This window comes from Balaenoptera ricei, chromosome 15, assembly GCF_028023285.1.
Source record: "Balaenoptera ricei isolate mBalRic1 chromosome 15, mBalRic1.hap2, whole genome shotgun sequence".
NCBI classification, from domain to species: Eukaryota; Metazoa; Chordata; class Mammalia; order Artiodactyla; family Balaenopteridae; genus Balaenoptera; species Balaenoptera ricei.
In genome coordinates, this window is record NC_082653.1 from 13,848,624 (window position 1) to 13,866,616 (window position 17,993).

The 17,993-nt window shown below is 49.3% G+C and overlaps 1 protein-coding gene across 25 annotated transcripts in view; it reads left to right on the forward strand.

Moving 5' to 3' along the window:
- The window catches only part of ZMYND8 (zinc finger MYND-type containing 8), a 161,003-nt gene extending 147,358 nt beyond the window's left edge, over positions 1-13,645 (forward strand). For 16 of the 25 annotated variants that reach the window (XM_059898479.1, XM_059898474.1, XM_059898489.1 and 13 more), the window contains 7 exons: positions 57-137; positions 1,960-2,038; positions 4,027-4,266; positions 6,196-6,353; positions 7,507-7,573; positions 11,452-11,535; positions 11,929-13,327. In XM_059898479.1, coding sequence (XP_059754462.1) covers positions 57-137; positions 1,960-2,038; positions 4,027-4,266; positions 6,196-6,353; positions 7,507-7,573; positions 11,452-11,535; positions 11,929-12,131 — 912 coding nt within the window. In that variant the 3' untranslated portion in view covers positions 12,132-13,327. Of the gene's footprint in view, positions 1-56; positions 138-1,959; positions 2,039-4,026; positions 4,267-6,195; positions 6,354-7,506; positions 7,574-11,451; positions 11,536-11,928; positions 13,328-13,407 lie in introns of those variants that run through there. The other 9 variants (XM_059898488.1, XM_059898495.1, XM_059898491.1 and 6 more) reach the window with 4 other exon arrangements.
- The last annotated feature ends 4,348 nt before the right edge of the window (positions 13,646-17,993 follow it).

A 17,993-nucleotide genomic window follows, 5' to 3' on the forward strand; every position in this document is an offset into this window, starting at 1 on the left:
CTAGAAAAAGCCTCAGGGAAGCGATCACCTGAATCATTTCTGTTTGTATCTTTCAGATGATGGATGCAATAAAAGGCACAATGACGGAAATATATAACGACCTTTCTAAAAACACTACTGGAAGCACAATAGCCGAGGTCAGAGATGACACATTCATTCCCAATTTGCTAAGAGTGTCTTATGGGCTGCTGTAGGGGCACCGTGAAGAAGCTTCTCTGGAAATCCCTCTCGGGTCCTGTCTCTGGTCACCAGGCTCGCTCTGCTGATGGGGGTTGGTGGTGAGGGTATTTCTTCACTTTGCTAGGAAGCTGGTGCTCTGGAGACACACCCTGCTCTGTGCCATCACTTCACTTCTACTCAAACAGCCAAAACCAGAGCTTGAGTTGTTCTCCCACTGGTGAGACTGGACAATAGTGCTTTTGACCCCACGTAAAATTGGCTCCTTCATCTTCTCCCAAAGTTTGGACTTTTTTATACAAGTGATCCTTGTTGTCCACGAATGTGTATCCCCAGCCTCCTTAATTTAGGTGATTGCTTAGAGAAGAGCGTGCTTAAAACGTTGAAATGTCCACTTAGGAAGTGACCATTTATTTTAAAAAAAAAAAAAGCCTCCCTGAATTTCCCTCCTAGGCTAATTCCCTGCAAGCCAGATGCAAACAGGTCACCGCGGGAAGTGACAATGGCAGGACTTCTAGAGGTCATTGAAAGTCATGATGGAAAACTGGGGGGAGTCACATGCAGAGCCATTGACCTGTGAGGACCTGGCAGGGTGAGGCTGGCACCCAGACAAAGAGGAAAAAATCTCCAGGAAGGTGTCCCTATAGGCCTTCAACAGAGAACCGCGTGAATGTAAAGGTTTAAGGGAGGTCCCAAGAGAAATGGTGAATATCCTTGGGTATTTTTGCTGATGTGACCCTCTTTATGATTGTGCTGGGACGTCAAACAAGAAGGGGAAATGTTGTCTTAGAAAAACCTCCCCATCCTCACCCCCACCTGCTACCGTACTTCATTCCTTTTTGTTCATTTTAACTGGCGTGGAGTTGAAAGTATGGGTCCCTAATGTCTCACCTGAAACCCTGGGTCCAGATATGTGCCAGAATTTTCCAGATTTTCATGAGGTAATATGCAGCCCCCTCCCACAATTAGATACAATGTTTTCTGCAGGGAAACAGTACAGTTGTTCCCACTGTGTCTGGTAAATCAGGATTTCTCAACTTGGCGCTACTGACGTTTGTGCCAGATGATTCGCTGTGGTGAGGGCCGTTCTGTCCATCTGGGACGTTTAGCAGCATCCCTGGCCTCTACCCCTGGGATGCCAGAAACAACCTATAACGTCCCCAGGCACTGCAGTGTCATGGAGGGAGGGAGGGGGGCAAAAATCACCCCAGCTGAGAACCATCGTGATTATTCAGCACTGCCAACAGCCTTGTATCAGTTCACATTGGGTTTACATCTTCCTCCCTCCAAATGAATTGGGCCCCAAATTTACTCCTACCCCCCCAAAATACCCTATGGTTTCCAGGAATGTTAAGCTTTGGACTTTGAAGAGAATGATCATGCACCCCCCCTGCCCAAAATCTTAGGTAAGAGATACAATAAAGCTTGTTTTTATTTGTTTTTGTTTCATTTTTTAGACCAAAATTCTCATCAAACCTTTGACGTACTATTGATTATGAAAACCTGGTCTTCTTTTCTTACTTTAAGTGGCTTTTCCTAGAGCATTTCTTGGAACAGACAGCCGACTCACATTTGGCTTTTTGAAGCAGAAGTTCTCCCGGATTTGGGTTAACCCACTGGCGCCCACCTCTCTGACTGCAGCTGTGGGGAGGCCAGCACAGGCTGCCCGCTCTTTGCCTCAGCACATGACGTTAACCCTGTAGTGAGAGCTGGAGCTTCCGAGCCCTGTTGGTAAAAGGCACCCGGATGCACTTTGTAAAAAGTCTTTCTCTCGCCTTACAGATTCGCAGGCTGAGGATTGAGATAGAGAAGCTCCAGTGGCTGCACCAGCAGGAGCTCTCGGAAATGAAACACAACTTGGGTAAGTCCTGCTGACTTGGTCTGCACTGAGGAAGGTTCTGGATGTGAGCTTCTTGGCACCTCTGGCGTTCGGCCCAGATGTGAATTGAATCAAAAGTAGGGCAGGGGGATGCACCACTGGTGGGGAGACCACAGCATCCTGGAGAGTCTGACCTGGAGAAACCAGATATGAAGGCTGGAGCTGGAGGGAACCCTCCTTTCCTCTTTTCAGAATACCAGCGTCAGCAACAAAGTCGTCACAACAGCCTTGGTAACAGCTCCTGCTTATGAGCTCTGACCTTGTTCCAGCAACCGGCTGAAGTTTTCATGAATTAGCTAATTCTCACAGAGACCCTTCTGATGAAAAGGGGTCTGTTATTTCCAGCAGAAACTGAGGCACAGGCACGTGCAAAGTCACACAGCTGTAGTTCACGTCTGGGCGCTGTGGCTCCAGACTTTCCTCCTCGTAACCACTGAATGTCAGGCATCTTAAGGTCTTGGATACTTCCTGTGTGCCCCACGTCATGGAGAGGGCGTTGGTCCATGGATTGTAGATAGATTGATGTTTCGCTTACTGCTCTGTGGGGATATTATAAAAGGGTCTCCCCCCAAAGGCAGAGCAGTTTCTTTCAGACCCTTGAGTAGTATCAGCCTCAGAGTCAGAACGCTGGCAACTGGGAGGTTCTGTTAGGGAGGCAGACCCAGGGGTGCCCACCTGGTTGCAGGTGATACTTGTTTAAATCACGCAAACTCCAGTCCTTCGGAAGCTGACCAGGAAAGCTCCGCCCCCGCCCTGCTCCTTCCCTTGTTGCCAGGAGGGAAGTTTATTGGAATGTTGTCACTTCTTCCTGTTTTTCTTGTAAAGTCAAAGAATCTATTTTTATGCAGAATCGTTTCATTTAAAAATATTGGCCACACATTTGAAAAAAATACATGTTGAAGGCAGTTGGGAGTGTTGGAAATGTTGTGTCTGGATACAAGTGCTTTTTATCTTTACCAGGGGTTAATTTTCTTTATTGGTGTTTTTTTGGAGGGTGTTTTTTTTTTTTTTTTTTTTTTTTTAAATTTCAGGGAGAGGATTTTAAGGAATCGAGGAACCATTTATTTTTCTTTTATTCCGGTGTGCAGGTTGCTCCCAGGTGTTGCACTTGTTGTCTGATGTAAAATTGAGAGAAATCTCAGTAGCGTGGGCAGTTTGATCGTTGTTTCATTAGTCTAATGATCAGTCACGATGCCCTGTCTGGTAGATTAGAGCCACACACCAAGAAGACAGCATGTCCAAGTTGTAGCCCCAGCTCTGCTCTTATCAGCTCTGTGCCTCAGTTTCCTCATCTGTGAAAGGGGTATTATAGTAATGCTTACCTCATAGGATTAGTAGTATAAAAGGATTAAAGGAGTTCATGTTTATAAAGTGCTTACAACAGTGCCTACAGATAGTAGGTGCTATGTAAGTATTTGATAGAAAAAAAGGCTTATACTAATGATAAAATTCAAAGTGAGTTTAGTGGAAATCGTTTCAAGGGTTTATTTGAGGTCTTCCTGCAGAATCCCCATGGGGCCCCCTTATCTGCATCCTTGGCACCTGACGTTCATTATCACAAGCAGCTCTGTTGGTCAGCGTGAGGGATGCTCATCTTACAGATGTAGACACTGGGGCTCGGGGAGGCTGGGTGACTCACCCAGGGGGTATCACACAGCCAGGGCATCTCCAAGCCAGGATCCACACCCGAGTCCGTTGGAATCCATGTTCTGACCTGGTGTGAATGACCCCACGTCCTGGGCCGGGGACGATGGTGATGAAGCTGGCATCCGCTCCTCTCCCCTCCCCCCCTCCCCTCCCCTCCCCTCCCCTCCCCCTCCCCTCCCCCCTCCTCCCCTCCCCTCCCCTCCCCTCCCCTCCCCCCTCCCCCCTCCTCCCCTCCCCTCCCCTCCCCTCCCCCTCCCCCTCCCCTCCTCCCCTCCTCCCCTCCCCCCCCCTCCTCCTCCTCCTCCCCTCCCCTCCCCTGGCAGAGCTGACCATGGCTGAGATGCGGCAGAGCCTGGAGCAGGAGCGGGACCGGCTCATCGCCGAGGTGAAGAAGCAGCTGGAGCTGGAGAAGCAGCAGGCGGTGGACGAGACCAAGAAGAAGCAGTGGTGCGCCAACTGCAAGAAGGAGGCCATCTTCTATTGCTGCTGGAACACCAGCTACTGTGACTACCCCTGCCAGCAGGCCCACTGGCCTGAGCACATGAAGTCCTGCACCCAGTCAGGTAGGGCCCCGGGGGCACCGCCTGGCCCAGGCTGCGGAGGGTGGGCTCTTGGCTCCCCCTGGACCACAGGGCCCTCGCCATGCTCGCTCACCACCTGTGTGACTCTTGCACACGAGAGAGCAGCACACAGACGTGGAGCCGAGACTCCAGACACAGGTGTTTCGAACCTCTGCTCTCCTTGGCCACAGTGTTGTTCGCCACAGCGCGGGGCTTGTGGTGATCACTTTAGTTTCATGTGAGTTGCCGTGGTTGGTTCTCCACCGGGGGCAGTTTTTGTCTCTGTCCCCTCTCCAAAGACCCTGGCAATGACTGCAGACGTTTGTGGTTGTCATAACTGAGGGAGGTGCCGCTGGCATCGAGAGGGCAGGGGCCAGGGATGCTGCTAAATAAACACCCTGCCAAATGCACAGGACGGCCCCCCACAGTGGAGCCCATCCTGGACTCATGGCGTTAAATAAGCGATCCCAGTGCTCACGTGAAGGAAAAAGTGTTGGTTTGGAACTGATCGGTCTTTGAAATCTCTTTCTATAAATTTATTTATTTATTTATTTTATTTTTAGCTGCGTTGGGTCTTCATTGCTGCGCGCGGGCTTTCTCTAGTTGCGGGGAGTGGGGGCTACTCTTCATTGCAGTGCGAGGGCTTCTCATTGCGGTGGCTCCTCTTGTTGCAGAGCACGGGCTCTGGGTGCGCGGGCTTCAGTAGTTGTGGCTCGCAGGCTCTAGAGCACAGGCTCAGTAGCTGTGGCACACGGGTTTAGTTGCCCCGTGGCATGTGGGATCTTCCCGGACCAGGGCTCGAACCCGTGTCCCCTGCATGGGCAGGCGGATTCTTAACCACTGTGCCACCAGAGAAGTCCCCTGAAATCTCTTTCTAATACAGAGCAAGCAGATCCCAGGCTAGGAGACTCCAGCAGGAAACAGTGTCTAGTTAGAATTTATTAATAATATTTATTAGTGATTATTTTACAGTTAGCATTTATTTATGGCTAATATTAGATTTCTATGCTTAGAAATAAAAGTCTCCATTTCAAATAATTTATTTAAATACAAATAACAGGGCTTCCCTGGTGGCACAGTGGTTAAGAATCCGCCTGCCCATGCAGGGGACACGGGTTTGAGACCTGGTTCAGGAAGATCCCACATGCCGCGGAGCAGCTGGGCCCGTGTGCCACAACTACTGAGCCTGCGCTCTAGAGCCCGCGAGCCACAGCTGCTGGGACCCGCGTGCCTGGAGCCCGTGCTCCGCAACGAGAGAGGCCACTGCGACAAGAAGCCCGCGCACTGCAACGAGGAGTAGCCCCCGCTCGCCGCAACTAGAGAAAAGCCTGCGTGCAGCAGCAAAGACCCAACGCACCCAAAAATAAATAAAATAAGTTAAATACAAGTAACATAAATAATATGATAAGGGAGTGTATCTACGGATTGGCAAGTTTTTCAAAGGTGATACACGAATGACCCAAATTTGAGAAGCTCTGGGGCAGGGGTTGGTAAGCTTTTTTTAATGAAGGTCCAGAGAGTAAATATTTCAGGATTTGTGGCCTGGGTGGTCTGTCAGAAGCGCTTAACTCTGCTGTTAATAGGGTAAAACATGAGGTGAAAACTGGTCTAAAATTAGAAACGATGAAATGAGTAATTGGAACAGCAGTTTACAGGGTGTTTGTTTCAGGAACATTCTTTTCTCTCCAGAACGATTTAATAAAACTTGAATCACAGACTCTTCGAAATGAACATATTTTCATGCCCAGTCTGGAATTCCTGCGCCTGGAAAGCTTTGGTCCAGCCACCCTGGGCCTGTGCTTGTGCCCTGAGTGGGCCTGGGTGGCAGCTGCGTCTCTTACAGGTGGTGGTTTGTGCAGAACGGGGTTCCCCGTGGGCCCGGGAGCCACCACGCTCGGCTTATACTTGGCTTCTGTCCCCTTTCGCCCTCAGCTACCGCGCCTCAGCAGGAAGCAGACGCCGAGGTGAACACGGAAACACTAAACAAGTCATCCCAGGGGGCCTCCTCCAACACGCAGGCAGCCCCCCCGGAAACCAGCACCTCGAAAGAGAAGGAGACGCCAGCCGAGAAAAGCAAGGACGGTGGCTCGGTGAGTCTCCATCCCACATGCCTTCGGGCCACGCAGAGTCTCAGACCCACTCCCGTGCCTGCCACCCCGGCAGGTCCTGTGCTGTAGGGAGGTTTGTCTGTCTTCAGGCTGCAGGTGGGGGTGACAGTCTTAGCAGGGCTCCTTTTCACAAGGTGCATGTTTAGGGCAGCGTTGTCCCCAAACCTTCTGAGACGATGGGAATGTTTAGTATCTGCTCTGCCCAGTGTGGGAGCCACTAGCCGCATGTAGCTGTTGAGCACTTGAACCGTGGCTAGTGTGACTGAGGATCTGGATTTTAAATTTTACTGAATTATAATTAATTTAAATACAGGTAGTCCCAGGAGGCTGGTGGCCGCTCTGTTGGACACACAGGTTCCACCTCCTACTTGCCCAGCGTGTGGTGTATGTAATTGCACGCAAACGTTACTTTAGGTGGCACCTTGATCATTTTTTATATCTGTAGTCATTATGTATTTATTTCATGTCTATTAGGAAAAAAGCAAGTCATCTCAGCAGTTAAAACCCTTTTGATTTCATTGATATTATTGCCTAGTAAGAGGTTAAGGTGAAGTAAAAGTGAACTGATATAATTTGATGTAATATGCAGTCAGCCCTCTGTATCCGTGAGTTTCTCATCCTTGGATGCAACCAACCGAAATTCCATCCATGTTTGGTTGAATCCATGGATTCGAAATCCTCGGATACAGAGGGCCCACTGTATTCACCATCCTAGGCCTTTTTTGTATAGAAGGAGCTGGAGCATCCCCAGATGTTGGTATCCTTGGGGGCTCCTGGAACCATTCCACTTCGGGTACTGAGGGACGGCTGTGCTTCCTTTTGGGATGTGGCAGAAATCTGGGGTGGACGGTAGGTCAGAGAGGGGAGCTGAGGACCAGTGTTCTTGAAGCCGCGGCTCTAGAGTTGAGTGAGGAGCCCTCAGTGCTGTGTTTTGGGGAGGTAGAGCAGAAAAGGGCACAGGTGCAGGGCCCCCCGGCTGACCTGGCCTCCCCCGCCTGAGCACGCCAGGCAGAGGGCATGAGGGTGCTGTAGGGGCCGTGACGAGCGCCCCCATGGATCCCTGGGCTTCCCTGGGGTGGGGGGGCTGCATTGGCCCCAGTGCCTTGCCTCCATCTCTCTCTTTTTGTATTTCTAGACCCTCGACCTTTCTGGCTCCAGGGAGACGCCCTCCTCCATTCTCTTAGGCTCCAACCAAGGCTCTGGTATGTTGCCCCCTGGTGGGCGAATGGTGCTGTCACGGTCCACACGGGCAGAGGGGAGCCATGAGGAGAAGCCAGAGGGAGAAGCTGAAGGGTGTAGGGCCGTGATTTTCAAACTGTGGGTCCTTAGGGATGCTTGGGGGTGCCCTGGGCGGGTGAGCGGGGGCGAAGGAGTGGCGGGGCAAGGTGGCTTTCAGGCACGTCTCCAAACGGATCAGGATTTACCTGTACTTGTTTGATTTCTTGGGGTTCCACATCAAAGACATAGGGTTCCGTTGCTGACCTGGGGGGGCGTAGAAGATGCATTTGGGTTGGGCAGTTCTTCTGCCCTCAGAGAAATGACCACAGGAAATGAAACTGTGAAACTATCCCTGAGGTCCCAACGCCTGCATTTAGTGGATAAGGGTACTTGAGCATTCAGAGGAAAAAAGAAAATTTTTAGGGAGATGATCTTTCTGTAAAACCCTTTCCACTTGAGGGATAACCTGGTAGGCTGTTTTGGGGATTATCTGACACTGACTTTTGGTTTTCCCCTTCTGTGCAGTTTGAGCTGTCCTCTTTTCTAGTTCAAAGGGTCTTTCCCCTGCACCCTCCTAAACCGGTTTGAGGGCATTCCAGAAGGGTTCAAAGAAGGTGTCTTCAGTGAGGACAGTTCTGCTTAATTCAAGGTCCTTCAGCTCTAGGATATTTCTTTCTGCCGGGTCATTCTCTTCAGCTGAAAACCAAGCATTTTCTTTTAGTGCATAGAGGAAGAAGGGATGTCCTTTGTTAGGGTGGCTGGAGAAAGTTTCCCGAAGGTCTGGAAAGTGGGATTCAGGTTCCAAGTGCAAGGGGGAGTGGCACGAGCTGACTTCACGAACTTGGCATTAAATACTGGCATTAAATACGATTGAACCACCTGTTGAAAAAGCTCACTTGTCACTCCCCCTTCAGTCCTCTGGTTACATCTCTGAGAACAAGTTCAGTTTGGTGCTAAGGTATCTTCTTCATCCCTTTGATATCTTCTTTTTTTTTTGATATCTGTCTTTTTAACTTCAGCAGCATGGCACCCACCTAGAATTTTCTACTGCAGTTTGGTTTTCATTATGTTGATTTGTAGAGTTGTCTTCTGTGTATGGCAGGTATTATTGCTTTCCTGCTTTTGGTGATGATATAAGAGTTTCTGTTTGACTTAAGTTGAAAATGAGTTTAAAATAAAAGCACGAACTGAGTGGACGTGTCAAAATTGCAAAGGTGGAGTGAGAAGGGCTCAAGTTGGAAATACTGCTGCAGACGGGGTGCTGTTGAGGTTTTGGAGCAGCAAAGTGGTGCAATCCATGTGGGAAGATTAACGGGCCTTGGGAAGATTAGTGATGCCCTGGGAGTATGGAATCTGTTGGGACAGGGAAGCTTGCGTGCAGGAAGGCGGTTGGGAGACACATCGTATCCCAGTTCTGAGGTGGAGGAGGTGTTACCTAGCCCAGGGGTTGGCAAACTTTCTGTAAAGGACCAGAGAGTAAATATTTTAAGCTTCGAGGGCCACACAGTATCTGTCAGAACTGCTCGACTGCCGTTGTTGGATGAAAGCAGCCACAGATGACACACAAAGAGATGGGTGAGCCTGTGCTCCCGTGAACCTGTACTTGGAAAAGCAGGCACTGGCCTGGATTTGGCCTATGGGCCGTTGTTGGCTGACCTCCCCCTCCTCCTCGGCCTGAAGCACCCTGGTGTCCGAGAGGGTAGAAAGGGAAGTTGGAGAGAGGAGGCCAGGAGCCTGGAAGATGCTGGTGACTTGGTGCCGGGGGTGGGGAGTGGGGAGAAGATCATCCCGAGGAGGCTAATGATGAGATGGGGAGGGGGGGCAGGGAGGGAGGGAAAGGTCCCACATTGTCAGCAGCTGGAGGAAAAAGCATTTTTCAGGCAGTGCTGCCGTGTTATCTTGGAGTGTGGGCCGAAGGGAACTGAGCGGGAGGTCACTGGAGGCCAGGTCAGGACAGCAAGCTCAAGGCTTCTCACTTTCCCCTATTTACTCACCAAAGCACCCTGGGTGATGGTTGGCGTCAGAGCAGACAGACTGGCTCGTTTTCTGATTCCTCTTACGTCTAATGGTTTCTGCTAGCGCTCACTGCTTGCTGACAGTGTAGATGAATCTTGTGGAGGAACGTGGGCTTTACAAAGGTTTACAAACACTGAGGTTTCTGAGCTCTTTATAGTCTTCTGGAACTAGGCTGGTTAAGATGAGGGTCTAGTCGGGAGGGGAGGAAGGTTTTGTAGCGGGTAGGAGCTTCCTCGGGGTGGGCGTGGGCCTTTCCTGTTCACTTGTCTCTTCATTTTAAGATTGTAAAGCAATGCATGCATATCCAGTTGACCCTTGAACAACACGGGTTTGAACTGTGCAGGCCCACGTATACGTGGATTTTTTCCCATAGTCAATACGGTTCTACACGATCTGTGGTTCGTTGAATCCGTGGATTTGGATATGGAGGGCCGACCATGAGACTTAAGTGTCCATGGAATTTAGTATCTGTGGTGGGTCCTGGAACCAATCCCCTGTACCATCCCTGACACCAAGGGAAGACTATAGTTAGAGAAAATAAAACTGTACTGGGAAAAACAGTTCCTAGTCCCAGTCTCCATGGCTGTCTTTGGGTACATCTGGCACTTAACCTCCTTATTTGTAAATAATGTAAATAACCTGTTTCCCCATACTTCTATTTCTGGACTTTATCTAGACGTTGCTTGTTGACTTCTGGCTTTAAAGAATGAGAATTCTTTAGAGATGAGAATTGGGGTCTTTTATCACCTCTCTACTCCCCCTCCTCCCAAACGACTTATGTCACTGTTTGATATGCCTATGGGTTACCTTGGTCAAGTAAAACACTTACTCCTTAGTTCTTGTTCTATCAGCTGGGGACAGTATCTCTTGCCCCCCCTCTTGGCGCCCATCATCTCCCTCACCTCTCCTACCCCTGTCATATCCAGACTTGCCATCTTCCCACTTTCACTCTCCCATCACCAAGGTGGAGAACATGTATGTGCATCCTCTCCTGTAACTTCAGTTGGGTCTTCTCACTTTCGGCTGTTGGCTGAGCCTAAAAAACTGACATACGATAATCTGTGTTTCCATCATTCTGATCGTGCCATTTGTTGCAGATGTGTATGTGATTACATTTCCACCTTTGTATATAGCCTTACTTTTCCCTGGAGTTTCTGTTTTGTTTTTTTTTAATGTTTCCTTTATCATACCTTCAGTGATTTCCCCCAAATTCTTCACTATGACAGTTATTTTATTGAGACACTTTTCCCATCACACATTTTAGACTCTTACCATCTCAGATATTATTTGTTGATGTCCTTCCGTCATGGCTGAGGAGTGGCCCACTGATACCTCATCTGTAGCCTCTTCCTCAATCCTTCTCACCACGTGCACCTCCGTCGCCCTCTCTTCCCTGTTCTGTCAATCAGCCTTGGCAGTAGATTAGTGATTACTTGCCCAGAATAATCTGGATTCCTTGGGTGGAGCTTTCCACCTAAATTGTGGTGCTGGTGCCTCCCCTTGCCCTGGATGAATGAAGCTCTTGGCAGAGCTAGTGGTTCCTAGAATTTTGCTTTCAAAATTCTGCTAATTTATGGCTTTACGTAGTTGCTTTTATGTCATTGTACGCCATATTTCCCACCTGTAATGCCGTGCTATGTCCCATGATCCTGTTCATGGTTTAATATGCATTTTAAAAAGCTTTAGTCTCCTGTGAATGCATTAAGTTGGAAAATGGGGACATCAACAAAGCAGCCACCCAGCGCTAAGACCAGTAGCCTGTTGCTGAGCAGAGTAGCGAGGCCTTGGGGTTGTGCGGATTTGAGCCCTCTGCCAGACTCTGAGGCTGCCTGTGCTATCTCTTCAGTTAGCAACAGGTGTGACAAGCAACCTGCCTCTATCCCAACCAGCACAGACCACCAGCCGCACCCCAGCTACCCAGCCCAGAAGTGTAAGTATGACCCCGCCTCACGAAAGCTGCCGGGGAGCTTCTCCCGGCGCGCGGAAGGCTCGTTTTGTGTGTGTCTGTGTGTGTTCTTCTTTGTGGGCGTGTCTTCTCCTGTTCTCCTGAGTGATGGGTCTTGCTTTGCCTTGTTTCTTCTTAGCTTTGCCTCTGGTGGCCATCGGAAACCGCAGTAGAAAAAGAGTTTTTTGGGGGGCCACGCCGCTCAGCTTGTGGGATCTTAGCTCCCCGACCAGGGATCGAACCCACACCCTCAGCAGTGAAAGCGTGGAGTCCTAACCACTGGACTGTCAGGGAAGTCCCCGGTCTGGCTTTTTGAAGGGGCCTCATCCTCGCTCTTTTCATAAAGAGTCCTAGACTAACACCCGTTGTCCTCTGCAGTGATGGGTCGAATCAACCACCGCCCCATGTCCGGTCCGTGGGAGGAGTCAGGCTCTGCAGTTACTCAGGTGGCCAGCCTCGCTCTGGGATGCAGCTTCTGTGCTGAGCTCAGCCCTGCTCCCGTTTCTTCTAAGTGGCCCAGCTGGTCTCCGCCTTCAGCAGAGCTGGGGGAGACTCAGTGTGACTTGACTGCATTGTTGTAGGATTTTCTCCGTGTGGTGATAACCAGCTGTATCACTGACCTTCCAGAGAACTGATGGTGTAGGCATCACGAGTAGGGAAGAACGCTTAAGAAGAGGTGGATTCAGGATCCGTAAGACAGCTCCACCCTGGCCCCCCAGCTCTGCCCACCACAGTACTGCCCCCTGTTGGTCACAGATGCAAGTGACTAAGAAGAGTTCTCTCCTGAATGAATATGTTACCTTGGGAGATCCTTTGATCATTCTCTTCACTACTTATCTTGCAGAAACAGACCTCAGGACCACATACATGCCTGCCGTATCACCAGAAAGGTCGCCCCCTAGGCGATGATACGGTCCCTTGCTCCCTCATTCCAATTCTGTCTCTAAGCTTGACAGCCGACTTCTTTCAATCAAATATTATCACCCCACCTCAAGAAGTTAAAAAAGAAAGTTTTGTCCCAATCTGTCTGAACTGGGTAAATGATCTAAGATATGATGGGGTCTTAGTGATGTGCTGGTGGGTCTCTTAGCGTCAGCCATCCCGCTGAGCCTGCAGGCTGGGGCCGTCTCACAGTTGGACAGACACCTGACTTGGCTCTTCCTTCAGTGTCCTCGTATCTTACTCAGCCACGATGTAGCTCCTTGTGGCGCATGTGTCCTTGAAGCTCCCGTAGGTCTTACTCTGGTTCTTGCATCCTTCAGTGACCCTTAAGCTTGTCCTTACTGGGAGCCAGTGGGTCTTCACCGTTAAGCCCAGCTGGGCTTCACCATTCTGGTGCTCTCTCCTCTGCTTCGGGTGATTTGATTATAAGTCTGTTTTCCAAGTTGCCTATAAACTGATTAAAGGAACTCCATTAACAGAAGTAAGTAGATCGAATGCCAAATTTCAGTGCCTTCTTTAGTGGCCAAGGTAGGACACAAGGGCATGGGGTGCTTGGTGTCTGGTCATGTAGGAGGGGTGCCTGGTCCCAGGTACCACACAAGAAGTGCCTTCCTCGATAACTTCGTACCTGTCCCCACTCATCTTTATTCTCTCTGAGCATGATTCCCTCCTGTTTTTTTCCAATCAGCTCTTGTTAAATCCTAAAAAAATAAGTTCTGCCCGTGTACGCCACAGACCCACAAATTCAGGGCAGTAAATGGTGGCAGGATTTTGACCATCTGTGTTGTGTGGAGTCGGGCGGGGAAGGTGGTACCAGGGAGCAGGTGCAGATCACATAGAGGGATGGTTCCGATCCACTGGAAGTGGGCAGGAATGCTAAAAACCTGCCTTCCGGTTGACTTCCCCCCAACCCAGACCATTCCCGGAGCAGTAAATCCAGTTGCTGGAGCGGCAGTGATGAGAAACGGGGAGCGGCACGCTCTGAGCACAACGCCAGCACCAGTTCGAAGAGCCTCATCCCGAAAGAGTCTCGGCTGGACACCTTCTGGGACTAGGGACACGTTGGGGCACAAGTCACCCATCCCATGGAGGAGAAAAAAAACAGACACCAGGAAAACCGGAAACAGCAAAGAAATGTGAGACAGGAGAATCGCCACCCTCAGACTGGAGGATGCCAGCCATTCAGACTTGGCCTTTGCACCTGGCACGGAGGGCAGCCCACACTACGTCACGTCCAGCATTAGCCTTGACAGAGGACTGTTCCACCCACATGAAACCTATGCTTTAGATGTAAATAATGTACAATTTGTGGATGTCATTGACCCTAGAGTACCTTCCCCTTTTTATATTTGTATTGACTTTAACTTATAAAAAAAAATAGAGAGAGAAAAACAATAAAAAAAAAAAAGAAACACACCCCACAACAAAAAGAATGTTTGGATGTTGGAGAAGGGACAGTCAGCCAGCCCACCTGTCACAGTGGTATGGAGAGGGCGTGGGGATCACCATGGCACACAGGTCCTTATCCTGGGATGCCCAGGGGAAAGTGAGCCGTTTCCATTCGTATGTCTGTACACAGCATATTGGGATCAGGAATTTCCGGCACAGATTCAGTGCTGTCGTGGGCACATCACATCCAACCATTGGCCCCTTTCAAATGCTGTGTTATCATGTTTTAAAAGGCAAGCTCTCTGGACCAGTAGGACATGTGGAGGAGCTCGTTTATTTTATGTGATTTCCATGATGACTCTACTCCTATAAAAGGGAAAAAAAAAACCAACGTCCTTGTTTACAGAATATCAACTAGAAACAAGCCCTGCTCAGCTCAGTTGCAGAAGGGAAGAACTTAGAAAGCGTTCAAGTCAGAAGCTCTGAAACAAAGAGAGATCTTTTCTTTGCTTTGTGGTTCCTTTAAAGACACTCACACCCACTTGGTAAGAGACGGGCCGTGCTTTGCGGAAGTGAGAAGTCAAAGGCAAGACGCACGCGGAGGACATTTCAGTCTGGGATGAAGCATGTATGTATTATTTATATGATGGAATTTTACGTTTTTATGTCAGCATGAAACAAAGGCAGTGTGAGAGGACGCAGGACACCGCCGTGCTGTCTGTTACACTACGTATGCTGTAGTACCATTTTGTATGTTGTGTAAAACAAGAAGCATTGAACAAAGCAAAAAGGTGATGTATGTATATGAGAAAAATTAATTGTACGATATCATTCCAGTACCTTCTGTTGTACATTTTAGTCTCGTTTCCTTTCTCTTCATTGTTGATAAGAGGATGCGAACTGTACAGTTTCCAGCTAGTTACCCATATTAGAGAAGAAATAAAAAGAGTATTAGAAGAAAACAGGAGAGAAAGAACATTTGTGAATTGCAGTTGTCAAAAAAAAAAAAAATAGCCTAGCTGGCCTTATTTGTGAAGCATAATTGCTTTTAGCATATGGAAGTATTTTTTCACATTTTCTTTGTATAAAATTTGTATTAAACTTAAATATCTTTTTTGATGATGGTGTTTCTTTGTGACTGAGCCAGTGGACTCACACGGTATGCTCTTTTGGGTTCCCCCACCCCCCAGTTTTTTCAGATTCTTCACCTTTTTTTAATTAAACTGTTTTGGAAAAATGGCTTGGTCGTCCTCGATGCAGTTTTCCATTTGGTCAGGATGGCCGTGTCACGTTTGCCCGATCAAACACAGGAGACGGGGCCACTAGAGGTTAGGAACAACATCTCCGTGGGTGGCGGGCACATTATAAATAAGGGCCCCTAGTGGGTGCTTTCCTGGGAAGTCCAGTTCCTGGGAATTTACTGACAGAGATGTAGAACAGAAGGGAAATCCTGGAACAACATCTCCATGGGTGGCGGGCACATTATAAATAAGGGCCCCTAGTGGGTGCTTTCCTGGGAAGTCCAGTTCCTGGGAATTTACTGACAGAGATGTAGAACAGAAGGGAAATCCTGGAACAACATCTCCATGGGTGGCGGGCACATTATAAATAAGGGCCCCTAGTGGGTGCTTTCCTGGGAAGTCCAGTTCCTGGGAATTTACTGACAGGTGTAGAACAGAAGGGAAATCCTGGGTCAATCTTGGAAAAACAGTGGGAGGGGAGTGAATTGCCTTTCCGTGGCCAAGATGGGGGCCTGAGCTCCTAGGAGTTCCGTGGGCAGTGTGGGGCCTTGGCTGTGCCCAGGCACACCCTGGTCATTTCATCTTCATGTGTCACAAAATTACTTTGATTTTTTTTCCCCCAACCATTTAAACACGTAAACACTTCTCAGCTCAAGGCTGGACAAAAGCAGGGCATGGACTGGATTTGGCCCGCAGGCCATCACTGACTGGTGCTGTGAAAGGAACAAAATGGGGCTGGTTTACAGAGGAACTTACAAGAGCTTCTTTGTGCCTCTTTGTGGGTGTGGGAACCTGTCGTGTGGAAGGAGACAGCATGTGTCACAGCCCCCAGTTGATGGATATTTGGCGTGTCAGCAGACACTGGCCATGGCAAACAGACCTGCAGGTCCCTCGTGTGCGAGTCATGAGCTGTGTGAGGGGACCCGTGGGAGTCAACCCAAGCAGCTGCATCCGGGGCTCGGTGAGTGGCCAGGTAAGAGGGGAAGGGCTTGGAGGTTCCAGACAGGGCAGCGGGGCCTTCTCCCTCTGACTTTAGTCTGGGTGGAGTGTTTTCAGGGCCCAGTGGCTCTGAGTCTAGGAATGAGGAGAAGGAGGACACCATGCTCTCTGCCGTGGTCCTTGCTCCTTCCTCTCAGCGATGGCCAGGCACAGGGCAGGATGGGGCTGGCACAGCCAGCCTGGTGGGTCTTGGGACTACTTTGAACGCAGTTGGGCACTATCGCCGCCTGGTGGCCTCCGTGCAGAACTGCAGCCCCCAGAGCCGGAGTTGGACCAAGCGGTGGGGGTTGGGGGGACACAGCCTCTGGCCTCATCCATCTGACATTATCCCTGGGAAGCAGTCAGATATGCATATGATAGAGTCCTAGGTAGAACAGACTCACTGAAGATAAATAGGCGGGGTACGGAGGGGAGGTAGATGGTATTGATTTGGGGATGGCCTCTCGAAGGAGCTGGCCTTTGAGCTGAAATGTAAACGTGGTGGGGACTGAGCATGATGTCTAGGGCAGCGATTTATTAACACTGGCTGAATGTTAGAAGTGCCTGGGAAGATTGATTTATATTTATTTTTGAAATATATTTATTTGGCTGCGTTGGGTTTTGGTTGCGGCACGCAGGCTCCTCTTTGCGGTGCGCGGGCTTCTCTCTAGTTATAGAGCACGGGCTTCAGAGCTTGCGGGCTCAGTAGTTGTGGCGCGCGGGCTTAGTTGCCCCGCGGCATGTGGGATCTTAATTCCTCGACCAGGGATCGAACTCACATCCCCTGCATTGGGAGGCGGATTCTTAACCACTGCACCAGCAGGGAAGCCCCCACGTGGGCAGATTTAAAACAGCAAAGCAGACACCACCCTCCTTCCCCAAGTAATGACATCTGACTCTCCGAGGTGGGGCTTTGTAAAGCTCCTCAGGTGATCCCGATGGGCAGCCAGAGCTCAGAGCCTCTAACCTGGTTGGAAGAACATTCCAGGTAGAAGGAAGAGCAAATACAAAAGGCTTGAGGTGGGGCTGGCATCTTCCAGGAAGAGGAGGAAGGCGAGTGAGGCCAGAATGAGGGATTCAGCGTGGAGGTGGGGCTGATGAGATCAGAAAGGGAAGAGAAGTCGGGGCTTGAATTATGATCCGAAGGAGATGGGAAGCCAGGGTGGTTGGTTTTTTTTAACAGCTTTAGAGAGAGAGAATTCATATACCATAAATCTGTCTATTTAAAGTATATAATTCAATGATTTTTGGTATATTACATTATTAATTTTTATTTAAAAATTGTGGCAAAATATATGTAACAAAATTTGCCCTTTTAACCATTTTTAAGTGTACGATTTAAGTGTAGTCTGGGTTGTGTTTTGAACATATAAATGTTTTCTAAACTTCAGCATTCACAGGCCCCCTTCACATCAGGGTACATCAGGAACACCACCTATATTATTGCTCATTTTTTTTAATCCAGCAAGACAAAGGTCACTCATATTCCTTCCAGTATCACCGGGGTGGGTATGTCCCACACGCTGAGCTGTGTGCTGGGGGACTGCTCTGTGCTGGAATCTTCTGGTCTTCATGAAAACTCCACGAGGCACTAATCATAGTCCCATTCTCCAGATGAGGAAATTGACCTGCCCAAGGTCACACAACAGGTCAGTCAGTGCCAGAGCCAGGATTCAAATCAGTCTGCCTGACTTACAACCCAGTGCAGTGGTCCCTCAGAAGACGCTGCCCCAGTGTCTGTGGCACCGTGGTAAGTTTACAAAACGCCTCTCCCTGACTCCACTGCCCATGGGGTGGGTCTTGTTTTGCTCTTTGTCTAGGTTGGGAAACTGAGACTTGATGGTTAAATGAATTTAGAGGTGAGTCAGGTTTTTGGTTGCAAACAACAGAGTG